The sequence below is a fragment of the Colossoma macropomum genome, unplaced genomic scaffold (assembly GCF_904425465.1).
Source record: "Colossoma macropomum unplaced genomic scaffold, Colossoma_macropomum, whole genome shotgun sequence".
Classification (NCBI taxonomy): Eukaryota; Metazoa; Chordata; class Actinopteri; order Characiformes; family Serrasalmidae; genus Colossoma; species Colossoma macropomum.
In genome coordinates this window covers 31,856,098-31,878,512 of record NW_023494803.1, presented here as the reverse complement: position 1 = coordinate 31,878,512, position 22,415 = coordinate 31,856,098, and the positions used below count along the sequence as shown (strand labels likewise).

The 22,415-nt window shown below is 37.9% G+C and overlaps 1 protein-coding gene across 3 annotated transcripts in view; it reads right to left on the bottom strand.

The window, feature by feature from the left end:
* Window positions 1-22,415, bottom strand: part of ttll5 (tubulin tyrosine ligase-like family, member 5) — a 73,886-nt gene that overhangs the window by 22,005 nt on the left and 29,466 nt on the right. For 2 of the 3 annotated variants that reach the window (XM_036593166.1, XM_036593167.1), the window contains exons 17-29: window positions 20,096-20,194; window positions 18,947-19,038; window positions 18,627-18,689; window positions 18,158-18,190; window positions 17,703-17,854; window positions 17,386-17,605; window positions 12,811-12,928; window positions 12,101-12,247; window positions 11,880-11,974; window positions 11,596-11,750; window positions 10,283-11,074; window positions 9,983-10,164; window positions 3,903-4,024 (exon numbers count right to left, since the gene is read on the bottom strand). In XM_036593166.1, coding sequence (XP_036449059.1) covers window positions 3,903-4,024; window positions 9,983-10,164; window positions 10,283-11,074; window positions 11,596-11,750; window positions 11,880-11,974; window positions 12,101-12,247; window positions 12,811-12,928; window positions 17,386-17,605; window positions 17,703-17,854; window positions 18,158-18,190; window positions 18,627-18,689; window positions 18,947-19,038; window positions 20,096-20,194 — 2,270 coding nt within the window. Of the gene's footprint in view, window positions 1-3,902; window positions 4,025-9,982; window positions 10,165-10,248; window positions 11,075-11,595; window positions 11,751-11,879; window positions 11,975-12,100; window positions 12,248-12,810; window positions 12,929-17,385; window positions 17,606-17,702; window positions 17,855-18,157; window positions 18,191-18,626; window positions 18,690-18,946; window positions 19,039-20,095; window positions 20,195-22,415 lie in introns of those variants that run through there. The other variant, XM_036593169.1, reaches the window with a different exon arrangement.

Genomic DNA, 22,415 nt, shown 5'->3' with positions numbered 1-22,415 from the left:
ATCATGTGGCTTCTTGACAGCTACATGTCCTTTCAGGCCCATAGCAACAATCTGTTTTCTCACAGAGGCTAAACAGGAACAATTGTGGATTTTTTTCCATATCTGAAGCAAAAGTGGAGCTTATTTTTCTCTGGTTAAACATCTGAAGCATGGTCTCTGACGTTTGTACAGTACTATACTTCAGTACCTACAATTCAAACTCAGCTACAGGTTCCTGTTACGAGTTTAGTTTTTCAGTTTAGTTACTCCTATACATCAGTTCCTTAAACAAAAACATCTCACAAAGTACCACAAAGTGAGTTCCACTTTAGGGGGATGCTAAAGCTTTCAAGCAATTGTGTCAAAAGCTATTAATGTAGAGCATTCCATACTTATTAGACTGAGTCAAAGTTTCCTGAAGGTAAGATCTTAACAACCTAACATCATTCACCCATACCAAAAGATGGGTAAACACTTAGTCATGTTGTGTCAACTGTTCATTATTACAACAACCAAAAAGTAATAAAACGCATGCAGTAAATCACCTTTTTTTTTATTTATGTCAGATAAAAGCTTCAGCATAATAACAGAGATAACTAACAGACTACACTGCTCATGTGAGCAGAAAACCACAGAAATAAAAGGTCTGTTTTTTTTTGCTGATCTTGAAGAAGGAAACAGACAGAGTACTACAGCTGGTATAAGGAGCCAAGGTAAAGGAGAAAGTCAAATCAGCATTATCCTCTCTGCTGGGCTCCTCATTCCTTCAGCTGTACTCCAAAACCTAAATATTCAATAATTATGACATTCCATTACAATCCTTAACCCCGTCTATTATTACTGTTTGCAAGCGGTACCCAATAACTTACTGGAAATGAATCTCTACCTAAGCCAAGAGCAGAGGCAGTTCGAGCACCCATCCAAGAGCAGCTAAAATTACCAAAATATTTCACAGACTTATGACAACACTGTCATTTACAATGTTTGCCACACACTTGCTGTTAAAATCTAATAATACAATGCTCAGCCACAGGTCATATATTCTGTTGTTAGATTACTTTAAAAAGGTCAGTGTCAGGACTATCAGCATTCAACAGAAAGTGGATGAATCATTAAATCAAACCAAATGGCAGCACTGTTTTTTTATCAGATTCAATAAGATGCAATTTCAGTTCCAACTCTGGGTTTAGGGGTTAACAGGTACAAATGAAGGGTACATTCGTGGCAGTACAATAGGTGAAAAAAAAAAATAGGAGTGGGAATATGGTTTGGAAGTGCTGATACAGCATACCTGGCAGCTCCTGGCGAGAGCAACTTCAAAGGCCCCTACTCTTTGAAAGGCATCACGCCTCACCCCCTTGGCTTCTTAAAGAGCCAGTATGCTTAACGGCTTCAGCATGTTTGGCACAGACCACTGGTCTCAAAATGCTGGATTTGGAGAGTTGAGGGAGGGCTCAGGAAATCAAACAGTAAAAGACAGCATAGTGGTCGCAACAATCAGGTAGACATATCCCATTAACTTGTTAAAATAATGACACTTTAGACATTTTCAGTATTAGTAGACCGTATTCAAGGTGTAGAGGGATAACAACAGGCTGGTTTGCTTTAATTTAGTTTGGTTTGGGGCAAAGCAGACAGCAGCCAGTGGAAAGTTCCAGGCAGATGCTACACAAAAGGGATGCCACGTTTTGACCAGAAACAAACCTTCAACTACAAACACAGACCTACTGCCAAAACAAAAAAGGGAATAGTTCAGGGCAAAGACTACATTCTCTTAGGTATTATCACCAGTAATATTAATCACGACCGTGGCCAGGATTCAAAAAGGAGGGATGATTTCATATAAGCTAGCATGGTGGCAATTGCTACATACTGTGTGAGTGGAGTGAAAGGTGCTCTGTAAAGAAGTGTAACCAGATAATAAGAAAGAGAACAAGCCAACAAGGCATTTAGGTTATTAGAAGTGAAAGTCTGTTTTGGATATCTAAGCAAGCAACCTTTGAGAAGAATATAAATTGTAAAAAGTCTTTCATTCTTTTGTGGAAATAAAAACATTTTAAAAAGGAAAAAAGCCAGACATTTCAGGAATTCCTTGATAGTTCCATACATAAAGAAGGGTTGGACTAGAAAAACAGAAAAGGAGAGATGAGGGCCAAAGTGTCTGAGACATTGTCACTCACGTATCACTGTAAAAATACAGAAGAAACCACATATACTTAACCCTTCCTGTGCTTGTATGGCTCTCTGAAGCACTGCATAAAAAGTTCCATGCAAGGATTGCTGAAACAGCAGTATAACCACCCCCTCCCACTAGGTTAGCCCTCTAACATGGGCTTAAAAAAAAATCAGACACGTAATGTTATTTGAAACTATAGATGAAGTACAAAAATATCTTTTATTACTGCAATTATCTTCCTCTTTCACTCATTCTCTCCCCCACAGAGATGACATAAGTCAGAATAACAAATTGAATGTAGGAGCCGTTTCTGATAGAATGCATGTGGGAGAGAAAATGTTTTATTCTACCTCTTGCCCTGATCCACCACAAAGATTTCTGCTATAGCCAACTTTATACACACACACACACACACACACACACACGCACACACACACACAAACACGAAGACAAAGACAGACAGATGGGGTAAGAGGTGTGCTTCTTATTTCAAAGTTCCATAAACACTCAACTAAAAAGTGCAAGCTTTCTTTGACAGATAGAAGATTCTTAAATTTCAAAGGGGTGGTAATGAATTTTGCTCAGAAGTCCCACAGCTTAAACGACTTCTTTTCCACCAAAATGTAGACTCCCAGCTCTCTTTAAAGATTCTTCAGAGACCATTAAACTGGCCTTTAAGTTTTATTGCCTGTGACCGATTTGGCCAACACAAACTAAGCACCTATAAAATTGTCCAGAGATGATTACACTGAGAAAGGCTACAGAATACTAATTTGCCCCATTCAGTGAGAAACATTCAGTTAGTCTCTCTGTAACACGCACAGGATTTGAACCCTACAATCTTGTATAACTCTTAAAACACACTGCCTTTGACTGAAGGGAGAACTGATTGGTAAGGAGAAAAGTGAAAAAACAGAGGTAGAGAGGGAAGAACTAGTGTTGCATCAATATTGATTCTGTATTGGTACCGGCCCCGTTATGGGCACTTAAATAAAGTATTAGTATTGGCAATAGAGAATACTGATACCATGAAGCAATTTCTGATGTGCATCTGTACTACTGAATGATGCTAGCATGCGCATCAGTGGATGGAGATAAACTGAAGCAAACAACACTATTTCACACTTGAGACAAGCAGTTGTAAAAACGCTCAATGCAAAATCTGTAACGGCAGTATGTCAAGGGGTAGCACGGTCAGCAAGGATTTCAGTTCAAATCAGCCAATCAACCAAAAAACATCCTTTTATGCCAATCCCCAGGAAAAGTAGTGATCTGATTTAGAAAGTATGTAGAGGAAGCAAGTGTAATATTTTCTCACTGCACAGTGACAGGACCACAAATGGTAAGAGGCATTTGTGGAATTCTAAAGGTTGTATTATTAAAAGAAGAATGAACGCATAATGCAACCACAAAATCCTTTCACTCCAATTCCAACATTTACCATGGCACATGCAGACCTATTAGTCCAAAAATGACCGGATTTCTCATAGTCACAACACAGAAATGAACTACAATAGCACCAAAAACAACAGTGGTGTAATGTTTCATTACTGTGCCGTGCTGCATGATGGTGTACGCTTGTTATCACAAATGCATAAGAGACTGCTTGTGAAACAACTTGTAAACTTAATATACTGTGATGTCAGCCTTACAACAAGTGTTCAAATAGTGCTCCTTGTTAGTCCAAGCAGACCGGCATGTGCATGTGTATGTGTGTGCGTGTGTACATGCATGCATGTGCACTTACCTGCCAGCTCCAGAGAGGCTAGCGTCTGAGTGTAGGGCTCTCACTGTTGCAGGCTGCACCCCTGGGGACAGGCTGAGTCCTCCTCTGCTGAACACTCCATTGGCCAGGTTCAGATTGGTCAACTATGGGAAGGAAAAAACATTTTTTGTCTAATTACACAGTAACAATCAAAATAAACATGATCTCATACTTAAAGCTCTCTCTGCTCAAGTTATGTACTGAAAAACATTGCAAAAACAGAGTTAAGGACACACGCATAGAAGCCCATTGCAGCACTGTGTATTCTGATGTAACCCTGATGCTGTGCGCAACTTTAGGCCACATGGCTATTTGGTGGTGGCTTTGCATATGTTCCAGCGGTCTTCCCCTAATCCTCAATAGGAGTGTTTCAGTTTACACTTGACTGACCATGACACAGTACCCTGTGGTGACTGAGGAGAAGCAACAGTGACAAGTAATCCAACAGCCAACCCCAGGTCAACAGGTTTAACTTAAAAAAAAAGTTTTCTGTTCTCTCTAATTTTTTATGTTTTTTTTCAAGATAAAGTGACTTCAGAATAAAAGACTTTCTATGCAACTTGCAAGCAAGTAGTTTGTTTTCATCACTCCTACAATTCACTTCTAGCAATAAAAATGCCTTACATAATGATGTCATTTCCTGTATAAAAAAGTTTTGGTTTATCAACAAAAAAGTTTTTACCTTTTTATTGTATATTTGTTTGTTTTGAGTTTTATGTCTATCTCTAAGTGCTGAAACACAGCAGCATTTCTTTTAAAAACTCTCATCTTCTGCTCAGTCTAACTACATCTCTCTGCCATGCGTGTGTTGGTTTTGTTTCTTGTGACAGGCACATCAGGAAAATCTGGCACAGCGCTAAATTTATACGGAATTGCACGAATTTCATATAAAGAAATAAATAATTATATAAAATAACATTTTCAGCGTAGGTTTCAGGTATCGACAAATTTTCCACTTAAGTTGAACGGAAAAAAGCTTTGTCGACATTCCTAAATTATAACAGATAACTTCTCTTTCTATAGCCTACAATGTCAAACTTCTCAAGCATTAAAACATTTTTTGTAAAAATCCTTTGTAGCTACTGACAGCACTTTTGTTGGTCTATTTGACTCAGCATAAAACATAACAAAATATAACACTACAAAACCTAAAACAGTATGTGCCATAACATTTAACATTTTTGTGATTTGCAAACAACTTGGAATGAATAAAATGCACCAGCAAGACTTTGAGTACACTGAGTTACTACACATTGGTAGTTGTTTACAGGCTCTCTATAATTGGTCTAACTCTTTATTTTTTTATGAAACATTGTTGTTCTGTACTCTAGACCATAGATTGACCATACCTTGAATATAGGGGTGCAACGAATATTCAATGTAGTCGACTAAAAAGGATGACCAATTTAGTTGGCAGCAAATGTAGTTGTCGATTAGTTGGTGACGTCATCGCGTATGTTTTTTGTGCTGAATGCTTGGACATGTAGGCTTTACCGCTTACTGGAGTGAAGCGAAAAGTAGCGCATAGGCAACACCTTCACGACCAAAAGACTTCTCAGCAACATATGCAAAACTGACTCTACTTGGCATGGGACCACATCAGTTATGCTAAAGCATCTAAAGAGGAAGCGCGTTGGCTCTCTGAATGATGAAGACTTGTCTTGGTAAACTAGCTAGCTAGTTAATGTTCCTGAAAACCAGTCATGTTACTTCACTTTATGAGCTACAGCTGAAGTTTTCTATTTTGGAATACATTTTCTCTCAATCAATGGATTGTTAATGGCGTTGAACATACTAGAAAGCTGCACGGGAATGGAAATAGCGGTAACACTGCGGATTTCCACAGTAATCCACAGTTATGGAGACGAAATATTCTGTGAATGTTGTTAAACTTTACAATATTCCTGAAAAAATTAGTATGAGTGCCGTCTTCCACACAGTTTAATCCAAAACATTCTCAGCTTCTGTACTGAGATAATTTTTTCTCTGCTTGAAGGATACAGTCTTAAACATTGCGTTGACGTCATGGTAATGTTTACAGCTAGAGAACGTGTTGCTGCAGAGCACCAAAATTTTGTGAACACTGGAAAATTTGTTACTTTCTAAATCTACAACTCCTGTCTATGCGTGCGTGCCCAATGTGGATTACATTCGAATTCATTTGTGATTCATTGTTTTATTATGTTCAAACTTGAAAAAAGGAAAAAAGTGACACATTTATCGTGAAACTACACATATAGAGGGGCAATAAATATAGGACGTATGGGGGGAAATACATCTTTATTGTCTTTATTGTTAGACAGCACATGCCAAAAACAACCTCAAGCTATATGTAAACGCTGATAGCTAAATAAGATCCACTGAGTAACTGTACGATTCCTAATAGTCGATTATTCGTTTCAATAATCAAGATTATTTGACTATCAAAATAGTTGTTAGTCACATTAATATACATAACGTTAACATATCATATTGCTATCCGTAGTATGACCCTAGGAGAGACCTCTGCCATGGTATATGGTTAGAAAGCTAGAGAAGTATAAGCAGACCAATAATCAAGGACCTGGTCAATTCACAAAACAACATGTATGTGCAAAATATGTATACAGAGAGACAGAAAGCTGACTTTCGCTCTATGTATTTTTTAACATTTTCTAATTCTGAAACATGAAGTAGAGGTTATCTAGAAGCCATTACCATTCACCCAAAGGAAATGCAATTATAGCTAACACAGAGCCCAGAAAGGAGGAAGTGATTATATTCTCTACATATCTCTCCCACTCTAATCAGTAACACATAGGCTATAAACAAAGCCTACACTCATGAAAAGCACTGGACCAAGAGACTGATGTAACATCTGCAGGAATGATTAGATGAGCAGTGATTAAACATCAAGTCCACAACATAGATTTGCTTTTCTGAATGTACTGTCTTTATAAGACCAGAACTGCAGCACTGTACTCTTCCTGCCTTTTTAGAGCTGACAGAACTGTTTATTTTCCCAGAGTTTTAGGCTGGGTTTCTAGGCAGGTGGACAGCTTGTTTGTCTGGTTGTCATGCCAGAGAAGAGGAAATGTCAAACATTCCTCAGCGACAGGTGTTTAAATTAATGCAAGATCTGACAGAGCACAGCCAGGCTTTTGGAGCTTCCTTGGTTTTCTTAAAGGAGTGTATTTTCTGAATACATATTTGCTTGAGATCCACCATCCCTTGTCAAAAGATATCAAAGAACGTTGCTCTTAAACAGAAATAGCATGGCCAACACTAAAAACAGCACTTCATTACAGTGCTGTGCTGCATAGCTGGTCATTTTGCCTGTTAAAAAGAAAAAAGCCAGAGGTGCTTTTGTCCATTTAGATAAAAGGTAACACTGTGCTGTATACTTTCATTTTTCTCTGCAATGAAAGGCTTGATTTATTTCCCATTCCAGACTACTTGTTAAAAATTCATCAGTGCATTATACAATGTTGAAAAATTAATGCTTTTCTAATTGCAAATAGTTTGGACCATCTTAAAATATACTAATATTATACAATAAAGTACCACATAGCTTTAAAGACTAATGTGTTCCTTTTGCTTGCAATTTTGCACAAGGCCATTAAAACTTTGCTGAATCGTATCATATCTGTGCCCAGTTTCACAGTATCTTATGCCTGTACTACAAAATCCCAGCATTTGAATTTAGCCTGTCTGTGGGTCAAATGCCACTAAGAAGTGCCACGTCTCCAGTGCGAGTTAAGAGGAAATTGCAGTCATATCTCAGCCACATTACAAACACTGAATGCCTCAGAAGATGACCAACCTAGAGCAATGATTTAATTGAAAAGCTAAATATATGTTGCTAGACTTAAGTCAGATATGCAAAGTATGTCCCTTTTCGGGACCCTAAATGTTCATTTTATTTGTCTCTTGCTCTCATGACCGCAGATCTAAAAATACAGGAAAATCGTCAGCAAATTATCCATTTAGTGCAGGAACAGACACATTTAAAACATCTGTCAGTGAAACTATGATGTTATTCCAGCCAAAAGACTTGATGGTGGATGAATGAAATATCTTACTGCCTCAATTCTCCTGGGTAGAAAGAATACCAGCCAAGATGGCAGTAAGCTTTTCTAATGTGAATATCTTTGCATGGTGCAGCTTCTATATTTGGGGCTAAATGAGCCGAGGTGAAACAGAAATGTTATTATGCTAGGCTGTACTGAGTGTGCGTGTGCTAATGATGCATGTTAAAGCTGAAAGGTTACTTCATGATGGCTATCATGTTGCACTTGCATTTCTGGCCAAGGTCACAAGAGGCACTTAAAAAAAAATATTGTTTTGATTTTTGAAAGTGCCATTTACACAATCACAGAGCCTTTTTCGAGTAACCATGTTATCCATTATCTGACATAATGCACCACATATCATCTAAAATGCATTTCTATCACAGTTATATGCTCTTTCGTGTTATGGTACTGTAAATGAAGTCAGTCAGTATGTATAGGCTTATGCCAAGAGAACACTGCATGTACACTTGTTAGGACAGCCAGCTATAATATTTGGTCACTAAAATAACTTGTTAGCAAATGGGGTCATTGCATAACAATGATTTATCTTAATGATTTACTTTTAAAGTTTCAAAGAGTATATAAGCAGGGTCGCACTCAGGTCTCATAGTGTGACAACTAAATGATAAAATGAGGAAAAATAAAAAGAGTCATCTGAAAAAACAACATAAATTAACATTACAAGAAAATATTTCTATATACCCATGCAAGAAAAAGAAAGAAAGAAAATATAAAGAAAGCGAATGCCACAACAGGCCACTTTCAGGACACAATAATTTAAAAATGCATTTTTAAAGTTTGTACAAAAGAAACAAGCTCTTAGAGCACCTAAATTCTCATAAAATTTAGCAGACTCATTTCGAATGCTTATTTTACCAGATATAAAGTATTTCACAGCACTGATAGCAAAGCTGCCTCCAAAAGTGTAACTGGGGACAAAGTCTTGCAAATTAATAGAACTTTACAACATACAACTATTTGATTTAATTCCAGTGCAAAAGAAAGCAAAGAACAGATTTGTTCATGTGTTTGTAACTCATAAAACTGTATCCTGGAAAGTAAGTCTCCACCATGACCCAAATGAACTTTCCATGGTAAACAAAGCAAACACCTTCTAATGTAACAGTATACATTAGAGCGGAGAACTGGGGAGACATAAAATGTGCAATCTGTGTGGTCTAGTGACATCGCAAAGAGGAGAAAGGAAGGGAAGGAATTAAAAGGAGCTCAGCCAGTGGGCTTCCCAGTGAAAACCTTCAGGGCAGAAATGATATACAGAAAAAAAAACAAGAGGTAGCACACATACAGTTCTTACACTGCCACTTGGTGCCAATTTGCCTCATTCTTTTATTTATAAGCATCAATTACTCAGAAAAAAAATCCGCCTGCCTGCTAAATATCAACAAAAAGTACCTCCCCTGTGGAGCATCTGATAATGAGACCTCACACAGAACTGCTGCAGACATGTATCATCCACTGACTCTACCAAGCACCATGCTACAGGACCCTTCAAGACTCTCTTATCTTTGACACTGCTTAAGCACTAAAAAAAAGGCTATGTTATCATTACTATTCACACCAAATGCTAACAACTGAAAGTAATGGTAATCAGCAGTACCATGTACTTTATGTGCTGTACATATAGCCAAGAAAAAAAAGCTTTCTGATAGTAATTTTTATGAAAATCTGCTTTCCCTACATTCCATAGTAAATTTCTGATATCAGAAATAATAGTCACGTATCCCGTAATGGCATTATATGAGCTCCCTAAAATCCAAAAGATTATAGGCTTGACATGAAAGTATTAGAGCACTACATTTCTGGAGGGCAAAAGGCTTTGCCACCCTGTAATGCCTTGCTGAGGAATTTCCAGAAAGAAACTTAATGTAAACAATGTGAAGATTTAGTACTGTGCCAAAGTCAGAGCCACCCTTTTTCAGAGACCCATTTAATTTTCAGTTAAATACTATTTAAAAAAAAAAAAACATCATATAGTGACTGGGCACTCACATGTTGTGTAAGCAGGCTAATGTGGCTGGAGGTGCTGTACTGGCGAGCTGCTTGTTTCTCCACTAGTTTCTTCAGGGCAGAGACAATAGCCTGCTGGTTAGACTGGGCCTGGGCTGACAGCGAATCTGGCTCCTTAAACACTCCTGCAGAACCAGGTCGGGGTTTACTAGCCTTATGAATCACTGAAGGACAAACAAAAGCATATAGCACATCACAGAGCTGAAGAATTCCTGAACTGATAAATGCACAGTATACGAGATCCATACCATGTGTTATTGACAGAAGATAACAACAGTTTACCCTGCCCTGCAGAGGAAGGGCGTGAGAGTTTCTGATTGTAGAAGTTCACAGCGTTGGGATTGGACGTTCCAGTGGAGATGCCATTAGTAGAAGGCTGTTCCAAACGAGAAAACCGGAGTCGCTGCAGTACATCAGTAGTAGCCACTGATCCAGCTGAACTAGAAACTGATGAAGCCCACATGACACGTGTAGGCTGGAGGGTGTTGGATGAAGAAGGTAGAGCAGCCTGTGGTTTGTTTTGAGGTTCAGCATGTGGGTGTGGTGGAGGCTGAATGTATGGTGGGGGTTGGGGTTCAGAAACAGGTGGTGGGAAACAGTGCTGCAGGTGGATGTGCTCACAGTCTAAGGCTGCAGGATAAGACGAAGTGTGCTGGGAAGCCAGAACCCTGGCTTGGGCTTTACAACTTTTTACAATTTCAGGCTGCACCTCGTTGACTTTGACTATTTTTGATAGGGCTGTGGGGTGGGATTTGTCACTGCCAAGGTCTCCATCTGGTGTACTTCTCATTTTGATTTCATTACTTTCAGTCTCAAATGCAGCTAAGACTTCAGACTGAACTTCAGTCACTGTATCTCCAATCTGGGTTTTGTTGCTTCTGTTTTCACTGTTATTTAATGTACTGCATTTGCTATCTCTATTTTGGACAGTGTTACGGTGCTTGGCCGTATTAAGAGTTATAGCGATTTTGTTCTCTCTGGGTTGGGTTGCACTCTCTTGAATTTCTTCTTCTTTTTTTGCTTGGCTGGCCTTGACAACAGTCACAGAGGACTCTGATTTGGCATTCATCAAAGCTAGTTAGAGAAAAAAAAATGTAAAAGATAATTAACATAGATCAAACACAACTGTTTCAGGCCACCGTTACGTCTGACCTTAAACACAATATCTTCATAAAACCACACTTCATGCCGAAGATGAACCACATGACAAGTGTTTTTTAAAGGTATGCCTAGATCATCAGGTAATATTGTTTGAGGAGAACTTGACTCATAGTATTGGCAAACACTAGCTCACACATTTGTGTGATGTTTAAAAGGCAAATTGCATCACTGTGTTATGGTTTAGATCAATTATGCCCAACAACAAAAACTATTTTAAATGTGTTTGTTAATAGTTAAATGTGTCTGTTATTAGTTATGCCTAATAACAAGCAAATATTTTAATTGTGCAACATTAAGAAGAAAAAAACAACAGTAATAGACTGTTTTACAAGTTATGTATAACCTGAACCGACTTGTGTATGTATACTACATGCTGTGTTGCAACAAACTATTCATGTATAAATACATATTAAACAACAAAATCAACTACTCACTTTTCCTGGTGTGATATTTTGCTGGTTCTCCTGAGCCCTTCCGGCATTCTTTGTTACTGTCTGTCTCAGAACTCTGAGATTTGGTCCCCAAAAACACGCTGGCAGATTGGTTCTTGTGTGTGTAGAAAGTGAGGACTTCTTCTAGATCACTTTCACTTTGAAGACGTGAGAATAAAAATGGACAACACAAATTGATACTATCATTATTCACACTAACATTAAGTGATGCTTGCATAAAAGAAATAAGTATGTCAGCCTGAAAGAGTGATAATTAGTACACCAACCTTGCTTCCAGAATAAACTCCTGAAATACATTTGGATTGATACAATGATCTTCATCTTTAATCTTCTCCAAACTTTTGACCATTTGCTCAGTCTCCTAGGTATGTTACATTTGAACCAATAAGTTACTCCATTTATATTTTTTCTCCTTTTTATTTAGGTAGGAATATGCATAAATTAAGACTAATCATCATTTTATATGTAAATTATGTTAAAAATAAACCTTGTTATAGAAGTGGATGAATTCCCCCAGTTGATGGGACAATATGCGTTGACGGTCAGGCAGGGAAAGCTGGCGGCTGGGCAACACCACACGCATGTCCTGCTGCAGGTTACTGGCAGCTCTCTTTAGGAAGCGCATTACCAACTCCTGCAGAATGACAGAGAGAGTGGAGTCAGGCATGGAAAAATTAAACTCCTGACCAATGGCTATGCAAACAGCTTCAAGTTTCTCTTTTCCTCTGAAGCTGAAGCAGAAGAAACTTCTGTGGAAGCCATTTTTGGTGGGGTGTTTTCAGTATTTCATAATCCAGTTGCTGCAAATCAGCATTTTTCTGCAGTACAATCATGGACCTCATGGAAGAACATGCATAATCAGCAGAGAGATTTGAACAGTAGAGCTCCCATTTTCTGGTTTAATCCTCCACAAACCATCTCAATTTAAACACACCTGTTATTGAATAAGATTTATTTAGACATAGTGGGTGAATGTAAACATTAACTTTACTAATTTTTAAGCATATGGGCACTTCAGGCTGACAATCTCAAACTAAAGCTCAAGAAAAAAAAATATATAGTTAATAGAAGATATAAGTGACAGATTAATCACAGTCACAAAAGTAACTGCTGGCTGCAGCTTAAAAAGTGCAACTTCATTAACAAATGACTTCAATCCATATATTATATAATCCAATAAACTCTAAAGTCATTTACCATTTGGTCATTGTCCCTCTCTGATGAGGCAGAGCTACGGTTTGCTCTGCTCTCTGTAAGCAGCCTCATCTGGACTCGGTGAAGGTAGGAAGAGAAGGCCATCCGGGCCTGCACCTTACTGCAGAGGAAAGAGGCAGGGTGATGAGGTCACAGGGGGAGCAGAGGGGTGGAGGGAGAAAAGGTTAAACATTTCTTCAAAAACCGGCATGGAGAGGAGAAGAAAACATGGGACAGTACAAAATGAGGAAAGCAACATGCAAGAAGAAAGCATGGTGAAAGAAATACAAAATCAGATAGAGGGAATGAAAAAGAGACAAATGAAGACTGTATAAACCCTGTCAGCTAGACTGGCTGGCAAGAACATCATGACGAGGAAAAAAAAAAAATACACTTTGAAGACTGAAAAAGGTCGAGAAATGAACAGTTTCACACAGTACACAGAGTACATGTTTGCCATCAGGAATCTTAAGTACACCACGACTGATGCACATCTCATTTGTTTTTACAGGTTGGGCATGACAGATGTAACAAACAGTGGTATGTGTCAGTGCAACGAAAGTATTTGTTGATGTCTTTCTTCAGGAAAAGAAGGACTTGAATTCAGTCAGAAGACTGGTGAACTGTTTAGATGTCCAAGCAGAACCTGGGATGGGCAGTGGGACTACAATGCAACAGAAAAATGTTTTGAAAAAAGCTGTCAAACACAAACAATGATATACTGTACTCTAATTGCCCAGGTCCCTTTTCAGTCTTGGCAAGCACAGAGGAATTTCTACAAACTCAGACTTGTCATTATAATTCCCTGCTCAAATTACAATTTCTGACGCGCTTTATAAGTCAAGGGGAGACTGGTGTCTTTGTTACACTTTCGACAGGAGTATGTAATATTCATTAATGTCACAGTATAAAAAGAACAGGTCTAAATATTTTTGTAGGGCTATTGCATAACATGAGGGGGGAGTGAATGTGTTTCAAGTCCTTCCAGGATCCTGCAAAATGTTAAACAAAGGAAAGACAGTCTGACTCCAGCAATTAGGCAGCCAATCTGAGCCAGACTCTCTACATGGAGGTCAGGGTTGACCTGCAGGATTGGTTGGCTGGAGAAGGATCCACTTCCTGTGTGAATGAGGTAGACACTGAGGAGTCGTGCAAAAGGAGTGAAAACATGCTGCGGCAGTGGATGAAAAGGACAGTACAGCGCTGCCAGAGTTTTGTCCTGAGCTTTCCTTGCCTCTCTGCTGAGAGTTTCCTTACAGTAACTCAAGTTCTCAAAAAGTTTATACTGACTCAAGTGAGTGTGTGCATGTGTGTGTGTACTCTGTATGTGTTTGTGTGTATTTTAGAAGTCTGGCGTCTTTATCAGCAGTTTAGTAAAGTTGTCTATTTTTTCATGTGTTTTGTCCTACACCACTTCCCAGAGTAGGAACACAGACAAATAGTCAATAAAAAGAAAACAAAGAAGCTAACAACAGAATCGACTCAAGCAATGCAGTCATAAAAAGCATCTCAGAATAAGATGTATATATACAGTGCTGTGAGAAAGTATTTGCCCCTTCCCAATTTCTTCTATTTCTGCATATTTGCCACACTTGAATGCTTTCATCAAGCTACTTTTAATATTAGACAAAGCTAACCCCAGTAAACATAAAATGCTGTTTTTAAATGATGATTTCATCTATTGAAAGAAACATGCTGTTCAGCCCCACATGGCCCTGTGTGAAAAAGAAATTGCTACTAAAACAACCAGTTAACCAAATTCAACTGACTAACGGGTTCAATTTCACCAGCCACACCAGGCATTACTGCCAGACCTGTTTAATCTAAACATCACTTAAATAGAACATGTCTGGCAATGTGAAGCAGGCTAGATGGGCTCAAAAAGCAGCACATGATGCCACATTCTAAAGAGTTTAAAATACAGATGCGTCATTGAAACCTACCAGTCTGGAAAGGGTTACAAAGCCATTGCCAAGGGTCTAGGACTTGCGAACCACAGTGAGAACCATTATTCACAAAAGGAAAAAAAGTGGGAACAGTGGTAAACTTTCCCAGGAGTGGCCAGCCTCCCAAAATTTTTGAGCCCAAGAGTGCATCGACGACTCATTCAGGAGGTCACAAAAGAACCCACATGAACATCTATAGAATCGCTGGCCTAACTTGCTACAGTTAATGTTAATGTACATGATTCCACAATAAGAAAGACACTGGGCAAAAATGCCATCCATGGGAAAGCTGCAAGACACAAACCACTGCTGACCAAAAAGAACACAAAGGCTCATCTTGCTTTTACCAAAAAACACCTTTTTGGAAGACACGAGTCCCATTACATCTGGTGTAAAGCTAACATCGCGCTGTCCCTAAGAACATCATACCAACAGTCAAACATGGTGGTGGTAGTGTGATGTTCTGGAGCTGCTTTGCTTCTGCAGATGTGGACAACCCGTCGTAATTGATGGAGCCATGAATTCTGCTTCCTATCACAAAATCCTGATGGAGAATGTCTGCCCATCAGTTCGTGACCTAAAGCTCAAGTGCAGTTGGATTATGCAGCAGGACAATGATCCGAAGCACACAAGCAAATCCACCTCTGAATGACTCCAAAGCAAACAAAATTAAGGTTTTGGAGTGGCCGAGTGGCCAAGTCCTGACCTGAATCCCATTAAGATGCTGGGGCGAAACCTTAAACGGGCAGTTCATGCTTGAAAACCCTTCAATGAAGCCAAATTAAAACAATTCTGCAAAGAAGAGTGAGCCAAAATTCCCCCACAGCGATGCAAAAGACCAATCGCAAGTTATCACAAACTTTTGATTGCAGTTGCTTCTGCCAAGAATGGCACAGTTATCAGATTTAGGGGCAGATTTATTACTTTTTCACAAGGGGTAATATAGGTTTTGAATGAATCTTTATCCTCAATAAATGGAATGATACTTTTAAAGCTGTGTTAACTCTTGCTGTCTTTATCATATAATAAAATTATTTGGATGATCTGAAACATTTAAATGTGACAAAGCAAAAACACTTTTTCACAGCACTGTACTATAATATCAGAAAACAAAAAGCAGTGCATTCCACAAACATTTGAAATAGTCAGCCAAGAGGAAATAGAATCCATCCAAAAATAGTCTGACCTCTACAGCTACCATGGTTTAAGATAACTGATATATTATTAGGTCAGCGCTCCCCAAACTGGATTTCAGGATGGCAACATTGTTTATTCTAGGAAAAAAAATTTAACACAACAATAACTCTGAGACACTAAGGCACTAAACTTAAGTATAATACATATTTTTTAAAGGTTTGCTATTTCATTAAATAATCACCTAGTTTATCATGCGAATATAAATACTATATTTTCAAAATCTGACTTTCAATCACCACTTTCAAAATGCAAGGACAACAGTAAGACACTTCATAACATATATGAATATGCATTATGCATATATCAGCCACTTAATTAAGGACACCTACCTTGTATCTACCCTATTTGTCATTTTTATCAGGTTCACTTGCCATATAGGTGAATTCAGTTCTATAATTATAGAATGCAGTCCATCTGTTTCTCTGCATAATTTGTTAGCCCCCTTTTTTACCCTGTACTTCAATGGTCAGGACCCTCTCAGGGCCACCACAGCGCAGGTATTATTTGGGTGGGGGACCACTCTTAGCACTGCAGTGATGCTGAAGTGGTGGTGGTATGTTAGTGTGTGCTGTGCTAGTATGAGTGGAACCAAATAAAGCAGCGTTGCTGGAGTGCTGAGAATGATCCACTGCCCAAATAATACCTGCTCTGTCGTGGTCCTGTAGGCGTCCTGACCACTGAAGAACAGAGTAAAAGGGTGCTAACAAAGAGAAACAGATGGACTACAGTCTGTAACCGTAGATCTACAAAGTGGACCTACATGGTAAGCGGACCTGAAAAAAATGGAGAATAAGATACAAATTAGGTGTACTTAATAAACTGGCCAGTTGGTGTACATTATATTTAAATACTTACAAAGAAATTTTTTTTTGCTCTGTACAAAACGTTTACCAGATTGGCTTCACTCTCAATGTGAAGCAACAACTATAGGATGTAGTCATTCTATATATGTTTGAGTTATATAAGGAAAGAGTCATAGCAGAACCTCAGCAAGCAAACAAACATTTAATGACATTTCTAAGCAAAGGTCCCCAGCAAAACCTGAAAGGTGAAGAAGCTGTTAGAAATTCTGTATTAGGTAACTATAAAGTACACAATGCAGGCTTCATCATAAACAATAGCTGTGAAAGAGAATGATCTATTCATTCTAAATAGATCATGTTACTTTTAATCGGTTCACTCCAACAAACATTTTGTCTTGCAGATCATGAATAACAGAGACAGCCTTTGCATATTCTGAACAAATTTGTCTGTTTAATTTAGGGCTGATCTCTGAAAGTAGGAGTATTAAATAATTCAGAACAAACTACAATCCATGCCAAGTATAGAATGTAAAGCCAATGTTAATAGCTATTTGCTCCAATGTACACTTCTATTTTTCTAAAGATAATCAAATATTAACACTTGAAAGTACACTTATATTGTCCACACTGACCTGAGATCCCATCCCTGCTGGAGAATGTGCAATAGATCCACTTTAGGTTTGCTGACCCTAACTAGAAAGTGTTTTTCAGTTTGGACATTCTCTGTTGGGGTGGGCTGAGAGTCTGTGTGCGAAGTTGTGTGTTCTTGGTTTTCCTGTGGCCTTTGCTCCTCTCCCTCATCTCCTTCTTCATTCTCACTGCTGTGAGGAGAAGACGGTGAGAGTTGTCGACCTGAAGACAGAGGTGTGTCTGAGTTAGTAGAACAATGCTGTTTCCATTTCTTTGATTGCTGGTTCAATGTTTTATGCAAAAAAGCAGAAATTTTTACCTGCTTTCTTCCTTCTAGTAGTGGTAGAGCCAGCTATATGCTTTTGTCTACGTCTTCGGGCCTCCAGAGAAAGCAATTTCCTCTCATACTGGACTTCGTGACAGGTTTTAAGTGACTCAACCTCCAAAAGCATATTACCTTTCAACTTATTCCTAAGGAATAAACAGATATACCAAGTGTAAATACTGCACATTCTGTACCAATAAACAGGTCCTTTCTACATAGGAACAAAATAATAGGTTCCACTATGTCAAATAACTCAAAACATACGTCTTAAACACAATGTCAATGAGCCATACCTTCTCCTCCAATGAGTAGAACAGAGTAAATCTAGACAACTCTCGCATAACATGACTAATTTGATGCTTAGGGCATCACAAGATAAATAGTGATTAAAACTAGCCAGAACCTCCTTTTAGAAATAACATTTTAGATGTGCAGTTTAGTGTGCCAACCTTGCTTGTGAGGTCACAGATGTTTTTCCTGACCTGAGGAACAAAGAGCAGTTTAAACATTTTAGGGAAAAAAACATGCAGTTCTGGATAAACTACTCTAAAAAACAGGTGTAGATAAGACACATAATGTCCACACATTCTTAAAAGCATTGGATGATCCAGTAGCTATGATTCACTGCTGTACGTTTTCTGGGAAACATTTTTATCAACCATTTTTAGTATCACATAGCTTTTTTATTAAATATTCTCAACTCTTCCAACATCTTTTTTTCCTATTTTGACACAAGACAACCCAAGCCACACTGCCACATAGACAGTCTGTTCATTCTGGAAAAGCTAACACTCTACTAGTAGTGTACATATATTGTTACCCCCACCTATCAATCTCTAGACAAAATATCAACTAAAAACCTAAAATACAGACCACGTTTCCCTCAAAAACATTCCCAACCGCAGTGGAAAAGCTCACCTTCCATGGAAAAGTTTATTAGCCAACATGGAGTTCATAGATGTCTTGTATTCCAGATAACCACTGAGACAGGGACAAATGCAGAGAGAAAGAACATTATTACATAACCAATTTCACCCAAAATCTCCTAGCAGCTGCTTAGTACTGAGTGTGTTATAAATGACAAAATAGCAAACAAAATAAGAAAATAAAATCTTTACTCTTAACAAGCGGTGTAAAAAAGGTAAAGTGGAAAAAAATGACGAGATCTAAAAAGTATTTTATTCATGTTTATAAAGCAAGTTTCTTGTCAGTGTTTTTTTCCTCTGGCTTCCTCTAACCTGTAAAGTTCCCAAGTTTGTGGTGTGGGGAAAATGCGGATGAATCCACCTCTTCTCTCATGCTCCTCCTGTGTTCTCCTCAAAACTTTCAACTGGCCAAGAAAGGAGAAACATGACATTCAAGATCAAACTCAAAGTTAACAAAACACAAACACCTGGGACCATCTCTGTGGGTGCACAAAGATTCTTAAATGTAGCGTTACACATTAATATTGGTAGTCTTCATAACCTTAGAATGTACATTTTATTGATTCTGTAATTGTGCAAGGCCAGGAAAGTTGGCACAACAAAATCAGAGTTATCCGTAACTGAAGTAGCACAAGGAAAGTGCAATTATTCAATCATTTTACTGGACAGTACAAACAAAAAGCATGTTGTAAATGCACAGCTCTTGGTTGGATAAAATCAACGAACAGCTTTGCATTAATTGTAATGCTGTGTTCATGCATATTTGAATTCTCACAGTTATATGATTTACTATATTTCAAAAAGTTTATATATTTATCAGGGATTTAACAATCATGTTGCATTACTGTATTGTGACTAACACATTAGCTTGCGGCTAACATGTTAACATACTAGCTTGTGGCTAAAGTATTAAATTGGTACACTATAAAGCACAGCTTTTGCCTAAATATTGAACTTTTCTGCACACTGCTAAATGCTCTAATAAACTGAAAAGATGCTCTAATAAACTGCTCTAATAAACTGAAAAGACACATTTTTAGCCTCTTTTTATTTATTTATATGTATATATATATATATATATATATATGTATAAATTAAAATTTACATTCAAGACATTCTATTTTAGGAATGCTAATAATCAGAGATTTACCAATAACTGTATTTACTGTTTTATATATAATAATATGATAATAATATGGCAAATAAAAAATGATGGTTAAGAAGACACTAATTAATCAATTAATTAATTAATCTTACTAAAGGATGTGTCTATGCTTATATGAAGAAAAAGCGCAAGTGCCCTTTGTCCTTGTGACATTCAGAAGCAATAGTGTGGGCCATTGCAACTGCCTGACAAAGGTTCATACTTAGTGAAACTGCCTACAACAGTGAAACTGTTTTACTGGCTAATGAAATCAATAGGTTTGTCTGTTTATTTGTACTTTTTTATTTAGTTTATACCTCCTCTGCTGTCAAGCCCAGTGTGTCCACCTGCTTGACCTCCTGTTTCTCTTTCTGCTCTTCAGCATCAGTGTTGGTAGCAGACTGAGGTCTCTGACACTGGAAAAGAAAAAGAGAGCAGTACATTCACTTACTCTGTTTGCACAACACTACCTCAACTTAACTCAAACATTTTTATTAGACTGTACTCTAAGAAGCCAGTATGTTTCACCACTATTACAGTGTCTGTATTATTGGTTTGTCACAAAACACTTTGCTATACTTCATGATATACTGCATGAAAGTGCATAATAATGTTTAGCCATTGTTTAATATTTGCTAATTATTTTAGAATTCTTAAATGCAACACAGTGTCCAAAAAACCATCTAACATGAGACCATATGGATTGGATTAACAGTGAGCTCATGATCAAATGTCTTTTTTATTTTTTTAGAAATATATACTCAATAAATTCCATACAGACTCAGGGTCCTGGACAAATGATCCATAAATGGCTGTATGGAGGCTTGGAATAAGATTTTCCTACCAGGATAGATTTAACAAATTGACAGATGGAGGAATTGTAACTTTTTAAAATATTGATTATGATTTAAAGTTTACATTTACAAAACTGCTGCTGCATAAATGTCATAACCACAAACATACTATTTCAGGAAAGCTAAGTAAAGGTTTATATACACAGACAAAAGTAAACAAGAAAGGAATCCTCACTGCAATCCCCTTCTTGGTTGCTTAAATAAATGTCACGTTCCATCTCCTTTGGCATTCTTGCCTGGCATTTTTCCCTGCCCTCCCCTGCTAATGGCAAGTGTTGCCACAGGAGATTGACAGTTTTGACTAGACTTTTGACTGTGTGCCAGGAACCATCATCTGACCCCCGAGGATCATTGGCTGCATTTGTCATCTTAAATAACATGGGGATTACATTTAATTTGTCTGACTGGTGCCGGGCTATCATAGCAGCCAAAGACTGAGTTGTAATCCCCTGAAATAATCTTGCACAGGGCCTCTAATCAAAGAATCAGCAGGCAAAGGCAAGTTAAAAACAGATCCAGAGACTACAGTGTCTTTTTTAATTCAAAATCTACACCAAGATAAAGGTAGTTTCCACCATACCCTCTAAACATGCATGAGAGCATGAAAAGAGTAACATCTACAGCTCACTCTAAGTGACATATTTAATGGTCAAGGATTACAAGTGCTTTGATTTGTATTTAGAAGCTCTACATAGAAAAAGACACAATGATACTGTTACTTCATACAGACATTTGTTCAGAATCAGGTTTCAATTCTGTGAAATATACAGCCACTGAGTGAAGGAAATATACTTCATTAGTTCTCAGACTGCAAGAGAAACAACATCTAAAGTTACTAACTTACTGGACAGATTATAATTGTAGATACTATGCAAAGCATTGATTTTAGAAACAGGTAGATACAGGTAGCTTTTCACAAAGTTAATTATTTCTCTAAGCAGTGCAACTTGGGTGCCATGCTTTCCCAGTAGTGCTGAGATTCCAGACACAACTTAATTAAATATGGAATATGGAATGATGGGCCCAGTCCCAGTTGGAGGGTCCCTATTTCATGTCTACAATAAAGAGTAGGGTTGCTAATCGACTTGTCATGGGAAAAAAAAGTCAACTTGTATGAGGAACACTAAGAAGATTGCGGGTCCTTATGCATGACTGCGTGACATGAAGTACTTTAATGGGAAAATTCAGACAATCAAATCTTACAGTAATTCAGTCTTGTAAAAAATTCCATTACATTAACCATGACTAGTCATGCAGCGTCAGCTAGCGGAACATTAACTAGTGTTATATGACTAGATTAGTTGGTGCACTGTAGACATGCCACTGACACAATGCAGATAGAATCATGTTTTTTAATGTTTTTTTTATGTTTTGTTTTTGTCTTTTTTTTCCTCGATTGGGAGCTACCATCAAAAGCTTTTTGAAGACACTTCAATCTTCTTTCTTAAAAAAAAACTTAGATGTGCAACTCAAGTCTTCAAAATACTTCTTTAGTCTGGGTTGCGCGGTCATCTAGTCTAGCTTTAATTTGGATTTGCCCGGTCTCTTTCAGTGTTTTCCAGTGTTTTTACACAATCAGGGCAAATATACTTATTATCAATATAAGGCCAGAATGTTTATATTGCTACATCCCTCCACTTTGTATTTAGTAGGAGAACGGCATCAATAAAATGCCTAAATATAATTAGAACTGGAATTAGCGCCTATGTGTTTGTCAAGTTTTCTGATCATACATAATGCTTCATGCAACCATGGTTTACACAAAAATCACTACAGGACTTTT